Raw genomic sequence first — 13,263 nt, 5'->3', positions numbered from 1 at the left:
CACAAGGAAGCAACATGAGGCTGGTCAATTCCCAGCCTGATCGATGCTCTCAAATGGCACGAACACAACAGGTACTGAATAAATGCTGGTGAGTCCATTGTGTGTGTGCACTCAGCTGTGTCCGACTCTCTGGGACCCCATGGACTGCAGCTTGCCAGGCTCCTCTGTCCATGGAATTTTCCAGGAAAGAATACTGGAGGGGGTTGCAATTTCCTCCTCCAAGGGATCTTCACAACCCAGGGATCGAACCCATGTCTCTTACACCTCCTACGTTGGCAGGCAGATTCTTTACCACTGCACCACCTGGGAAACCCAGTAAATCCATTAGTGGGAGTTATGATCAACCTAGACAGCATATTAAAAAGCAGAGACATTACTTTGCCAACAAAGGTCCGTCTGGTCAGGGCTATGGTTTTTCCAGTGGTCATGTATGGATGTGAGAGTTGGACTGTGAAGAAAGCTGAGCACCGAAAAATTGATGCTTTTGAACTGTGGTGTTGGAGAAGACTCTTGAGAGTCCCTTGGACTGCAAGGAGATCCAACTAGTCCATCCTAAAGGAGATCAGTCCTGGGTGTTCATTGGAAGGACTGATGCTGAAGCTGAAACTCCAATACTTGGGCCACCTCATGCGAAGAGTTGACTCATTGGAAAAGACCCTGATGCTGGGAAAGATTGCAGGCAGGAGGAGAAGGGGATGACAGAGGATGAGATGGCTGGATGGCATCACTGACTCGATGGACATGAGTTTGAGTAAACTCCAGGAGTTGGTGATAGACAGGGAGGCCTGGCGTGCTGTGATTCATGGGGCCGCAAAGAGTCGGACACGACTGAGCGACTGAACTGACTGACTGACTGAAACCATAGCTGTCACTTGAGAATCAGAATTATCACATTTCCGACTCTTTGTGACCTCATGGACTGCAGCCCACCAGGCTCCTCTGTCCATGGGATTCTCCAGGCAAGAATACTGGAGTGGGTTGCCATGCCCTCCTCCAGGGGATCTTCCCAACCCCGGGATCAAACCTCGGTCTCCCACGTTGCAAGCAGACACTTTACCCTCTGAGCTACCAGGGAAGCACATGTATATTATCAAGGGTGAAACAGATCGCCAGCCCAGGTCGGATGCATGAGACAAGTGCTCAGGGCTGGTGCACTGGGATGACCCAGAGGGATGGGATGGGGAGGGAGGAGGGAGGGAGGTTCAGGATGGGGAACACATGTACACCCATGGCTGATTCATGTCAATCTATGGCAAAACCACTACAATATTGTAAAGTAAGTAGCCTCCAATTAAAATAAATAAATTTTAAAAAATAAATAAAGGAGACTCCGAGAAAAGCAAAGAGAAAAAAAAAAAGAACTGTCACATTTCAAAATGCATAGATCCCCCACCGAGCAATTTCTCAGGGGAAACTGACTCTGCTGAGTCATTTACATCTCTCCGCAGAGAGTATCGAGATGAGCACCCAGCGTGTTTGAGGCAGCACTGCTCACCATGCAGAAAACTGGAACCAAAGACCCTGAGAGCAACCCAGGGAGGACTGGATGAATACACGGCACAGTCATGTGACAGAAGAGAGTGTGGCTGCTAAAGTATTATTTTTTTTTTCTTTCAACTTCCCTGGACTTAGCACGGACAGAAAAATCAACACTGGTTTCTAAGCGAAAGGAGCAAGATACAGAACGTTATTTAGAATACGAAACTATCTGGGGAGGGAAAAAAAGATATTCAGTCTCTCCCCGCCCACTCACGCTTCATACATATTTGCATATGCTTGCAATTTTTCTAGAAGGAGACCCAAGAAACTACCGTCAATGGTGACACCTGGGAACAGAGCGCAGGGAGGGGAAGTACTGAAACTTATACTTTCCCGTCATATTCTTCTAGAATACAGCTTTATCTAGTATTTTTAAACTTTTTAAAAAATTTTATATTTTAATCGGATAATGACTTTACAGTATTGTGGTGGTTTTTGCCATACATCAACATGAATCAGCCACAGGTGCACATGTGTCCCCCCATCCTGAACCCCCCTCCCGCCTCCCTGCCCACCCCATGCCTCTGGGTTGTCCCAGAGCACTGGCTTTGAGTGCCCTGCTTCATGCATCGAACTTGCACTGGTCACCTATTTTACATACAGTAATATACATATTTCAGTGTTATTCTCTCATATCATCTCACCCTCACCTTCTCCCACAGAGTCCAAAAGTCTGTTCTTTACATCTGTGTCTCTTTTGCTGCCTTGCATATAGGATCATTGTTACCGTCTTTCTAAATTCCATATATATGGGTTAATATACTGTATTGGTGTTTCTCTTTCTGACTTACTTCACTCTGTATAAAAGGCTCCAGTTTCATTTACCTCATTAGAACTGACTCAAATGCATTCTTTTTTATAGTTGAGCCATATTCCGTTGTGTATATGTACCACAACTTCTTTATCCATTCATCTGCTAATGGACATCTAGGTTGCTTCTATGTTCTAGTTATTGTAAACAGTGCTGCAATGAACATTGGGGTACACGTGTCTCTTTCAATTCTGGTTTCCTCGTTGTGTATGCCCAGCAATGGGATTACTGAGTCATATGGCAGTTCTAGTTCCAGCTTTTTAAGGAATCTCCACACTGTTCTCCATAGTGGATAAACCATAAACTTTTTTTAAAGTTCTAACTTTTTATTTATTTATTCAATATTTTTTTTATTTGGCTGCAGTGGGTCTGCATGGAGGCATGCAGGATCTTTTAGTTGAGGCATGTGGGATCTAGTTTCCTGACCAGAGATCGAACCTGGGCCCCCTGCATTGGGAGCACAGTCTTAGCCACAAGACCAAGAGGGAAGTCCCTAAAGTTGTAACTTCTAAAAGATAATTCTTTGAAAGCAACAGCATAATCAAAAGAGTTACTCTGCAAGACCTTCCAGGTCAATTCAACATCTATTTTAAAAAGAACACTTTTTTAGCAACCCTTTAGAAAGTCAACCTAATCACGTAAGAAAAGCACTTCATCATGTTAATGGGTCCTAAAAAACCTTTGGAGGGGAATCAAGGGCAGTGGGGATTTCCAACCTGATCTAACCCTGAACAGTGTGGCCAAGGTTCTGCAACAGATGAGACTCATTAAAAACCTATAAACTTGATTTTTAAAAACCTGAGACCCATTCAAACCTAAATAAATCAGAAGTCCATGATATCAGGGAACAAGTAATAATGTTCCATCTCCCTGCCAAGCTGCAGCAAGCTTCCTCCTTGGGATTTCCAGGCCCTTCTTAGTACCACAAGTCATTTTATTAGTGCTGTAGGCATTTTGGTAGCAGGCTCCAGGCCAGATTTTCCTTAGATGGGCTCCACAGTTCCACTGATCACTCCATGCACCTCAGGGCCTTTGCACGTGCTGTCCCCGCTATCTGAGACTCCCTTCCCCCAGCCCTCGCACAGCCAGCTTTGCCATTTGGGTCAAAGGTCAAGAGTCATCTCCTTTGAAAGGCCTTCCCTGGACATAGCCCTACTGCAGCTCACACCCCAGTTCGTCCCAGTTCATGTCGTTGTGGCACTTGCCGCTATCCGAAATCACTTTGGTCACCCGCAGCATCAGCTCCGTGAGAACATGGGTCCCGTTCGCCTCGTCCATGGCTGTATCCCCAGTGTCTAGAACAGTCGCAGTGCACAGCTGATGATCAACTAATAATAAAAGCCTGAATAAATGAATGAGTGAGAAATGGTTGTGGGAAGAACAGGAGAACGAATCCAGTTGTAAAGATCACACTCAAGTACTCTGCGCCAGGAAAATGCAGGCTCTTGATGACCACTCTCCAGGGAGGAAGGTACTCCAAGCAGGTGGCCAGTAAAACATGAAGGAAGGTTCTCACGGAGACAATTCACTGACAGGAAAGGGAGAAGCCTCGTAAAACCTCAATTACTGCCTAATGGGCCAAACGCCACCCTCCCGGGACATCTAGACCCCTTTTCCATGACCTGGCAACCTCCCCCCAGAGATGCAATCCCACAATTAAACCAAGGGGACACTTAAGTAGAGTCTCCACTTTGTAATTGTCCACCTCTCCTGGGGCAGTTTAAGAAGCAGGAGCATCTTCAAAGCTGATCTCTCTAGACAAGCACTTCACCCTGGGGCCGAATCTTCACACCACCCAACCCTTTCCCACCCCCCTCCCCAGCCAGAATGGATTAGGGGAGAAGAGGGCACCCCCGGTTAGAAAGAGGCAGGCAGACAGCCTGGAAACCTTGCAATTTCCTTCTCTGGCTAATTGGAGTCTAACCCTCTTCGCGTCTCATTAAGCTTCTCCACGGCAACCCCAATAAGCCAATTATGTGACGTGTTCAACAGCCTAAAAACTCAGGGGACTGCAGGACGAGGCAAAAGTCTTGCCCCAGATTTCTTCTCTGGATTCCTCCACATCAATGGCTGTGGGACCTCCCCACCGAGGGGACACGTGACAACATCTGGAGACATTTTTGTTGTCACAACAGGGAGAAGGTGCTACCGGCATCTCGTGGGGAGAGACCAGCGCTGCTGCTGAACAGCCTACAAGGCCCAGGGCGGCCCCACAACAGGGAATTACCTGGCCCAAGAAGTCCAGCGTGCCCAGGCCGAGAAACCGCTCCACACCTACCAGCCCTCCTCTACGGGGGCTTTCTCACTGCCCGGTCTTCTAGAAATTAGCAGGATCCCATGCCTTCACCACAAGAGACCTGTCTGTCCCATTACCAGGCCAGGCTGGGGGAAGCACTGGCCTCAGGATGTTCAAATCCTTGTCATTATCCCAAAACATTGTTGTTGTTCAGTCGCTCAGTTGTGTCCGACTCTCTGCGACCCCATGGATGGCAGCACGCCCGGCGGGACCCTGTCCTTTCACTATCTCCCAGAGCTTGCTCAAACTCATGTCCATTGAGTCGGTGATGCCATCCAACCATCTCATCCTCTGCCACACCCTTCTCCTGCCTTCAATCTTTCCCAGCATCAGGGTCTTTTCCAATGAGTCGGCTCTTCACATCAGGTGGCCAAAGTACTGGAGCTTCAGTTTCAGCATCAGTCCTGTCAGTGAATATTCAGGGTTGAGCTGGATCTCCTTGCTGTCCAAGGGACTCTCAAGAGTCTTCTGCAGCATCACAGTTCAAAAGCATTTTACTAGCCGTTTATTTCTTTCTGCAAAAGGTCCAGGCAAGTTTTTATGGGCTGGGGTGTCCCATAATGGTCCATCAGACCATTAAGATCTGATGAAATCTAGGCCTTATCCCACCATGAAAATCTGGAGCCAACATACAAAACCAGACGCTTGCTTCAAATTCCCTGGGCATTGATAATTCGTTTATCCAGCCCCCTCCTGCCAACACGACCAAGCCAGACAGAGCAACACCACACTAGTGAGCCAGATCGGCCCCAGTCATCTCACCCAAGGGCTTCAAAGCAGGAGACACTGACTCAAACACCTACAGGTCCAGGAGGGCCCCATCGATGAGGGAAGCAGACCAAGGGAGAAAGCACAAGGGAAAAAGGCAACGGATCCCGGGCCTTAGAAGTAAAGTAGCAATAAGGAGGGGAAGGGATTGCGCCAACCTGGGCCCAGCCTGTTCTGGCAGGCTGCTCTGTCGGAGCGGGCAGCCCCAGCCGACAACCCACGACCTACAAGCGAAGGCCCTCGTGCAATCAGATCTCCTGATTTTCCAAAAGTCAGAAATGCAGATGGTTCCATGAATTCTTCCCATCAGGAAATATCAGTAATTCCATGTTAAAATAAAGCCAGAGCAGAACACTAGCTGGCTAGATCTAATCCCCCAATGGAACTTGTACCTCAAGACACTCAAATTCAAACGTTAATTGCACCTGCTGTATGTGCAGTGTACTGAGTCCCGGAAAAAGAGAGGTCAGATTCAGTTCTCAGCTTTGCAAGACGAAACATAAACAGTCAGATGTGGAAGCTAGAAGGCTCAGTCCACCTGGGTTTCCATTCCACACAGGTGAGGGTCTATTTCAGCCTTAGAAGACTCTGGGAACAGACTTCAATCCAGCTCAAAAGTCACTCCAAAGCCTCCTGTCATTCATTCATTATTTACTGAGCATCTACTTTGTTCCAGGCACTGGGGCTGGGATTACAGCCATAAGAACAAGCACAGGCAAAAACCCCTCCCCCTGTGAAGCTGACCTTTTGGTGGGAGTTTACAGACAGTAAACCAAATAAATAAGACTTATTTTGGCAGTAAGTGCTGGGTTGCGGGGTGGGAGGGAGCCACGATGAAGCAGCAGGGAGTCCAGGAAAGGCTGCTTGGGGTGACTCTGGAACAAGGATCTGAAAGTGCACGAGCATTCTGGGCAGGGGAAACAGCGACTGCAAAGGCCCCGAGGCAGCCTGGCCTGGAGCAAAGGGACAGAGACGGCAGCAGGCAGTGTGGTCAGAGAGGTGAGGGATCAGATGCTCTTAGGCCTTGTAAGTTTCTCTGAGGCCTCTGGCTTTTTCCCTGAGGGATGCAAGGAGTCACTGCAGGGTATATAGGGCAGAAGGGGGAGAGGGTCTGAGCTGTGTCTTTAACAGGATCCCTCTGGCTACAGGGCTAACACCAGACTGCGGGATCAAGGAGGGCATCAAGGCAAGCACTGAGGTGGGAACAGCCAGCTGCAAGATTGAGGCTGTGATGGCTCTGGCCAGAAGAAGGCAAGGAAGCAGTGAGAAGTAGGCACTTCAGGAACAGGCAACAGGATTTGCTGATTTGCTTATCAGATGCGGAATGGGAGGCAAGGAGGGGAGTCAGGGCTGATGCAGGGTTTGGGCCTGAACTTCTGGGGCACAGCTGCCCTGGTCAATCAAGATGGGGAGGGCTGGGGTGGTGGGGGGCAGGGGGGGCGTAGGGGAGACGACAGGGAGACCTCCAAGTTCATCGTGGTGGCGATGGCTTAGTTGCTAAGTCATGTCTGATTCTTCGTGATCCCATCGGCTGTAGCCCGCCAGGCTCCTCTGTCCCTGAGATTTCCCAGGCAAGGATACTGGAGTGGGTAGCCAATCCTTGCTCCAGGGGATCATCCTGACCCAGGGATCGAACCCAGGTCTCCTGCATTGCAGGCGGATTATTTACTGTGAGCCTCCAGGGAAGCCCAAGTTCCGCGTGGGACATGGTAAACTAGAGACACCCAGGTGGAGATGTCAGTTCCAAAAAGTTGAGAATGTGAATGGAAAGAGAGCTTTTTCATCCACCATCACGTTCCAAAGGTAAGGCTCCTCCAAGGCTACCCCAAACAGAGCCTGTCCAGCTGGGAGGAGACTAGCTTCACCCTGCCCTGTCCTCTCAGAGTCCCCTTTTCTCCTCCCAAAGCCATTGACCTTGCCAAGCTGCCATGCTGGGCCTCAGGTGGGGGTGGGCAGAGGGGACGACCCCACCAGTTCCAGGGGCCCCATGGCTCTAGTCCGCATGGGAAGAGGAGACTAGAAGGAGGCGCGGACGTAAAGGAGAGGAGAGGAAGGTGGAGGAAAGCACAGTGATGCATCTAAAAACCCACAGGAAGCTTAAAGGATGGAGAAAAAATTGGCTCTTTCTACATTATAGTGAAGCCACAAGGAGCTAATTATGCCAGAAATTAGACTGATGCCAAGGTCAGACCTTACCCCAAGAAGAATTTCAAATGGCTTCTAAAATACTTCTTTTTGGGATTTCCTTGGTAAAGCCAAATGGTTAAGACTCCAAGCTTCGAACGCCAGGGGCGTGGGTTCAATCCCTGGTCAGGGGAACGAAGATCCTACATATTGTGCAGTGTGTGCAAAAAACTGAAAAAATAAAACACTCCTTTCTCCCACCTTTTGGCAGCCAAACTGAATATTCAGGGGCTTACTGAGGTGAAAGAAGGCTCAGGGCAGCTCCGAGGCAAATATCAACACCAGGACCAAATGATTAGCAGGACTCCATGAACCATGACACGGAGCCACCGATCCGTTCACTCCCTGCAGTAGCAAGTACGGCAGCAAAAGTTAACTAGAGAATTCCAGCCAGTGCATCACTTAAATTTGCCGAGGGCCACCTGTATACCAGGGCTTCCCTGGTGGCTCAGTGGTAAACAACACGACTGCAACGCAGGAGACGCGGGTTCAATCTTTGGGTTCGGAAGATGCTCTGGAGAAGAAAATGGCAACCCACTCCAGTCTTCTTCCCTGGAGAATCCCATGGAAAGGGGAGCCTGGAGGGCTATAGTCCATGGGGTCGCAAGAGTTGGACACGACTTAAAGAGATTAAACCACCAACCACCATACCAACTGTATACCAAGCAACAACATCCTAAGTACCTGCCGAGGAGTTGCTTGGTACTGTGTTAACATCCCCATTATTCAGGTGTGGAAACTGAGGCATGGAGCAGGGGAGTGATTTGCCCAGGAAGTAGAGCCAGGATTTGAACTCTAGGGATCCAAGCACTGCTCAGAGCCGCTATACTCCACTGCTTACTGACTTGTCACTTACTTTTCGACATTTTCTGATTTTTCTACATTGGACATGCAATAAATTAATAAACAATTTTTTTGTTAAAAAATTAGCTTGCAAGGGGAGGCCCAGGCCCAATTGCCCAATCATCATTCAAATATCAGCCACAAAACAGCCCTTCCAACCTGTCCCACACCAAGCACCCTCAAAAAAAAGCAAACCCAGGGCTGGTGAACTTGGCCCCTATTTTCTATCTAGATAACCAAGTTCCTCTTTTTCCATCCCAGAGCATTTGCCTGGATGAAGGTGGTAAGTCAGCCGAACCCTCACCACAGGTTATTTCCACATCGTGTGGTTTTTCTGGCCCTTTCCTGGGGCTCAGAGGGAGACACTGACTCAGGAACAAAACTCTGATTAGAGTCTCAGGTGGGCTAGTCATCTGAGGAAATCAGCTGTGAGTGTGTGTGTTTTCTCCTGCAAGGACTTTTGCTACAGAAATTGCCAGGTGCTTGGCTTTCCCTTCTGCCAGGCCCTCCGTCTCCCTGCCTGTCTATGGCCTTGCAGACTTTCCTCTGCCCTTGGTCAAGGGAGGAGCCAGGGATGACCTGGTGGATGGCCCAATCCCATGCCCCAGCTTAAGAAAAAGTGGGTCCAAAGGAAGGTCCAGCAACTTGAAACACACAACTTCATCTCTGCAAAGAAAGCAATAACCATTGTTTACCTCTGTGCAGGGCATGGGCTGAGTGGCTTGCACAGATGAACTAATTTTACTCTTCAAAACAACTGTAGGAGGTTGAGACTGTGGGGGCCCACACCCTTATTTTACAGATGAGGAAGCTGAAGCACAGATAGACATAGCGGCTTGCCCAAGATCACAGTTACCTAGTGGCTAGCAGCAGTCTCTCCTGGCCTTGAGTGGGCACCCTGGGAAACACAGAAGTCACCTCCTTTTGATTACATTCGGTTTCTCAGGCTACCTGGAAGTGCTCATGCCCCCACTGCCTGCTCTCAAACCCTGGTTCCAGGGCACCTTGAGAAACTGGGACAACCAGTGAGTCCAGAAATCCAGAGGGAGGAAGGGCAGAGGAAAGTCTGCAAGGCCATAGACAGGCGGGGAGATGGAGGGCCTGGCAGAAGGGAAAGCCAAGCACCTGGCAATTTCTGTAGCAAAAGTCCTTGCAGGAGAAAACACACACACACACAGCTGATTTCCTCAGATGAGCTTCTTCAACTAAATAAACAGAGGACATCCCCAAACCCATTCAACGTTGGAAAACCTGATGCCATCCATCAACTGCCAGTTGCCATCAATAAAATACAACCTGGCGCAGAATTCATGGTCACCTATTTTATCCCCTCTGTAATTCAGAACAAAATAAACAAGGAAATTCTCCAGTATCACAGCAACACTAGACCAGATCCCCATCTGATTCTTGCAGAAATAATCTTGCTATTGTTACACTGGGTACTGGGAGCAAGGACTCCTCAGATTTTCCTGTCTCTGCTAAGTACAATCCTACTTTGCAAATAAGTCTGCTCCCCAATCAATCCTGGACCTCGAGTGCAAAGCATATGTACTACTTCCAGCCCCTGAGTAAATCCTGTTGGCCTGAAAATGTGAGACACAGCCAGATGTGTGTGGTTGTTCTAACAAGTGATACCTACCGCCCCCATCCCCCAAATAAACCCTTCCCATGGGGACCTCGAAGATGACTTATCAACACTCCAAATGTGGTCCTTCAAGGAGAGGACCACAAAACAGAACAAGAAGGTATTTGGAGATGCTAATCACTGGCTCCAAAGAACCAGGGGTGATTCCAAAGAACCAATTCCTAAACAAAAATAGGAAAACTATCCTGCCCACGTTTGCCTACTGTAATAACCAAGAGAGTGGGACACAGTGCTTCCTGTAACAAAGAGGCAAATCGCATTAGAGAGAAACTAAAGCCCAAGACACTGGGGATTAAGCCAGAGTGGCCTCCGGAGACCCGGCCAGGCTCAACAGCAAAGATTCAGAAGGAACCTGGGGTTGGTCCCCACACAGAAGAGCCTCGGATCTCAGGTGTCAAACAGCACAAAAACCGACTGGTACCAGGATCCTTGGATAGCCCCAGCTGACCCCAAACCTGACCCCAGGGTCAAGCAAGTCAGGGCAGGGGTGAGCAGCCCCACCTTCCTTCCTGGCTGTCCCTGAAACTCCCCTAATTCTTCCCCTGTCCCTTCAAACTCGCCCCCCCGCCCCGACCCGGACCCACAGTAATTAAACAGAAGGAAAGTAAAAGATGTCAAAAATACCGAACCACAGGAAAATAATGTGTATGCCAAAAAACTGGGGAGGGGGCAAACCTCAAGTCAGCCACTAGAAGCCCCTTTCCACAGTCTGAGCCCCTCCCCAGCTCAGCCCTTTGGCAACCGGGTGCTTGTGAAAGCGGGGTTCCAAGCCACAAAGGAGATGGGGGAACTTAAGCAGGGAGACACCACCACCACCCGCCCCCCCGCCATCTCTGGCGTCTCCGTCCGTGGCAGGTTATTTTCAAGTGGAGGGAGAACCCCAAAGAAGAAAGGGCCCCTCTCTTCGGCCCCCTCTCCCAGGCTCTGACCCCTCACCTTTCCCCAAAAGCCCCAGAGCCGGGCATTTGCAACCCGTCCCCAACGCCTGCTTCCCTGGAACCCAGTCACCCAAGTTTTCCGCCCCCCATCAGCTGCGCTCCCGAAGGGGGCAGGCTGAGGGCAGGCTGGGGAGCGGGCCCCGCCAGGCCGGCTGCGGGAAGGGGAGCGCGGCGTTCGGGGCGGCAGGGGACCCCGGGACCGCGGGCCCAACCCGCCCGAGCCCGGCGCTTCCCCCAGCCGGCCGGCCTCCCCGCCCGCCGGCCGCCCTCCCTGCCGCTCCCGCTCGCGGCCGCCGGCCCCACGCGACCCGAGCGGCCGCCGAGCACGTACCCAGAAGAGGTCGGAGCCATCGACGCTGCAGAAGTCCTGGAGCGCCATGCGGCCGGCTCGGGCACGGCGGGCAGCGGCGGGCGGACGGGCCCGGCTGCTGGTGGCGGCGGCGGCGGCGGCGGCGGCGGCGGCGAGGGCGGGAGGCAGCGACGGAGGGAGCCGGGGCCGCAACGCCGCCTGGTTGGCCGGCGCGTCACGGGGATGCGGCGGCCCCGCCCCGCCCGGCCCCGCCCCGCTCACCTCGCCCGGCCCGCGTGGGCCACGCGGAGAGGCTGCACGCTAGACCCTGCGGCCGCCGGGACCGGCCCCCCGCCCTCCGCAGGCGCCCGATCCCACCCCCCCAACACCCCCATCAGAGGCTCGGGAAAGACCGAGCGCGACCCTTGTGTCCAGACCCCAGACCAGTTTTCAATCCTGTTGTAACAACAACATCGAGACGACAGCAACAGTTAATAGAAACCACCGGGGGCAATAATATGCACTGATCCCTCTATGAGCGCAGAGTGCCAGACGCCGGAGCTGCGTCCTCATTGGACTCTGTTGTGACTCCCTTTTCATGAAGGAAGAAAACTGGAGGCAGAGAGGTTGAGTGACTTCTCCAGGGTCCTCCAGGCTTACCCAGCCTGCTGACTCAAGAGCTGGATGGGGAACTGCAGGAGGTGGATACTCAATCTAATCTGCCCTGTACAGATGGAGAAACTTAGGTTCAGAGAGGTGAAGCGACTGACCCAAGGTCACACAGCTGGCAAACAGCCCGAGTGGTATTGGAAGCCATGACCAGCCTGACTCTGGCACTCAAGGCCTGAAGACTCCAAGCTCTATCCCAAAAAGCTCTGTGCAGAGAAGCTTGGCATTTTCTCCACTGTCTCTGCAGCAATCAGGAAATAACCAGGCTATGGATCCTCACCTGTGAAGTCAAGAAAAGAAGGCCTAGAGATACAGTAAAAATTAATAAGCATTCACTGTCATGGGGCTTCCGAAGGCTGAGTTAGCAATGAGCTTGAACCAACTTGTGAAATGCTCACTAGAACCCCAAGAGGTAAGTACTCTTATTATCCCCATCTTGCAGTTGAGGAGACTGAGGCCCAGTGAGGCAAGAGTGCTTTGTCAGGGATGATGTGGACCGTAAGTGGCCTAGTTCCCCCTCAGGGTGAGTGGATTTTTATGGGCTAATTACTTTCACGTAATAATGCTCTTTGGGCTGTTTCTTTGACATTTATAGTGAACAAATACTTACTGAGCATTTACTATATGCTGGGTCTTGCTAGAAACAAGACAGAGTTTCTGCTCTTACAATGCTTTTATAAAGCATTGGGGTTTCTTGTGGGGGTTTTCTTTGTGGGGTTTCTTGTGAGGGTTTAAGTGTGTGGTTTTGGGTTTTTTTGTTGGTTTTTTTTTTTTTTTTTGATGGTAGGAACAGGTTAATCAAATGATCACATAAAGGGTATTTACAGCTGTGATAAAAGCTAAGAGGAAAGTGGAAGTAAGAGGGTTTTAAAGGATTCTGGCCTACTGGCAGTGGAAGTCAGGGAAGGCTGCCTGGAGGAGGAATCTTTTGAGCTGAGAAACAAGTGATGAGTTTGGTTTCATGGGGGTCTGAGCTGTGTTCTGGGATAAGAAAATAGCTTGTGGAAAACCATGTAGCAGGACAGAGCAAGTCCCTGGAGGAACCTGAAGACAGGAATCTGGAGAGAGAAGCAGAAAGGACTCATCTTTGGCAGGAGGGATCAGGAGGGCCCAGAGTGTGCAGGGCCATGTTGGCCAGGGGAGAGATTTCAGCCTGCTCCCATGAGTGATGGGGAGTCACTGGTGGATTTTAAGCAGGGCCCAAGATGGTCAGATTTATTTCCATTTGTACTCAAAGTCTTTATTCATCCATTCTTCCAACAAGTATTTATTAAGCAAACA

At 50.5% G+C, this 13,263-nt stretch overlaps 1 protein-coding gene across 2 annotated transcripts in view; it reads right to left on the bottom strand.

The window, feature by feature from the left end:
• The window catches only part of ABCC1 (ATP binding cassette subfamily C member 1), a 146,226-nt gene extending 134,636 nt beyond the window's left edge, over positions 1 to 11,590 (bottom strand). The window contains exon 1 of one of the 2 annotated variants that reach the window (XM_043454929.1): positions 11,356 to 11,590. In XM_043454929.1, coding sequence (XP_043310864.1) covers positions 11,356 to 11,403 — 48 coding nt within the window. In that variant the 5' untranslated portion in view covers positions 11,404 to 11,590. The remainder of the gene's footprint in view (positions 1 to 11,355) is intronic. The other variant, XM_043454928.1, reaches the window with a different exon arrangement.
• Between the last annotated feature and the right edge of the window lie 1,673 nt (positions 11,591 to 13,263).

Source organism: Cervus canadensis, chromosome 32 (assembly GCF_019320065.1).
Source record: "Cervus canadensis isolate Bull #8, Minnesota chromosome 32, ASM1932006v1, whole genome shotgun sequence".
NCBI lineage: Eukaryota > Metazoa > Chordata > Mammalia > Artiodactyla > Cervidae > Cervus > Cervus canadensis.
This window is presented reverse-complemented; position numbering and strand designations above follow the sequence as displayed.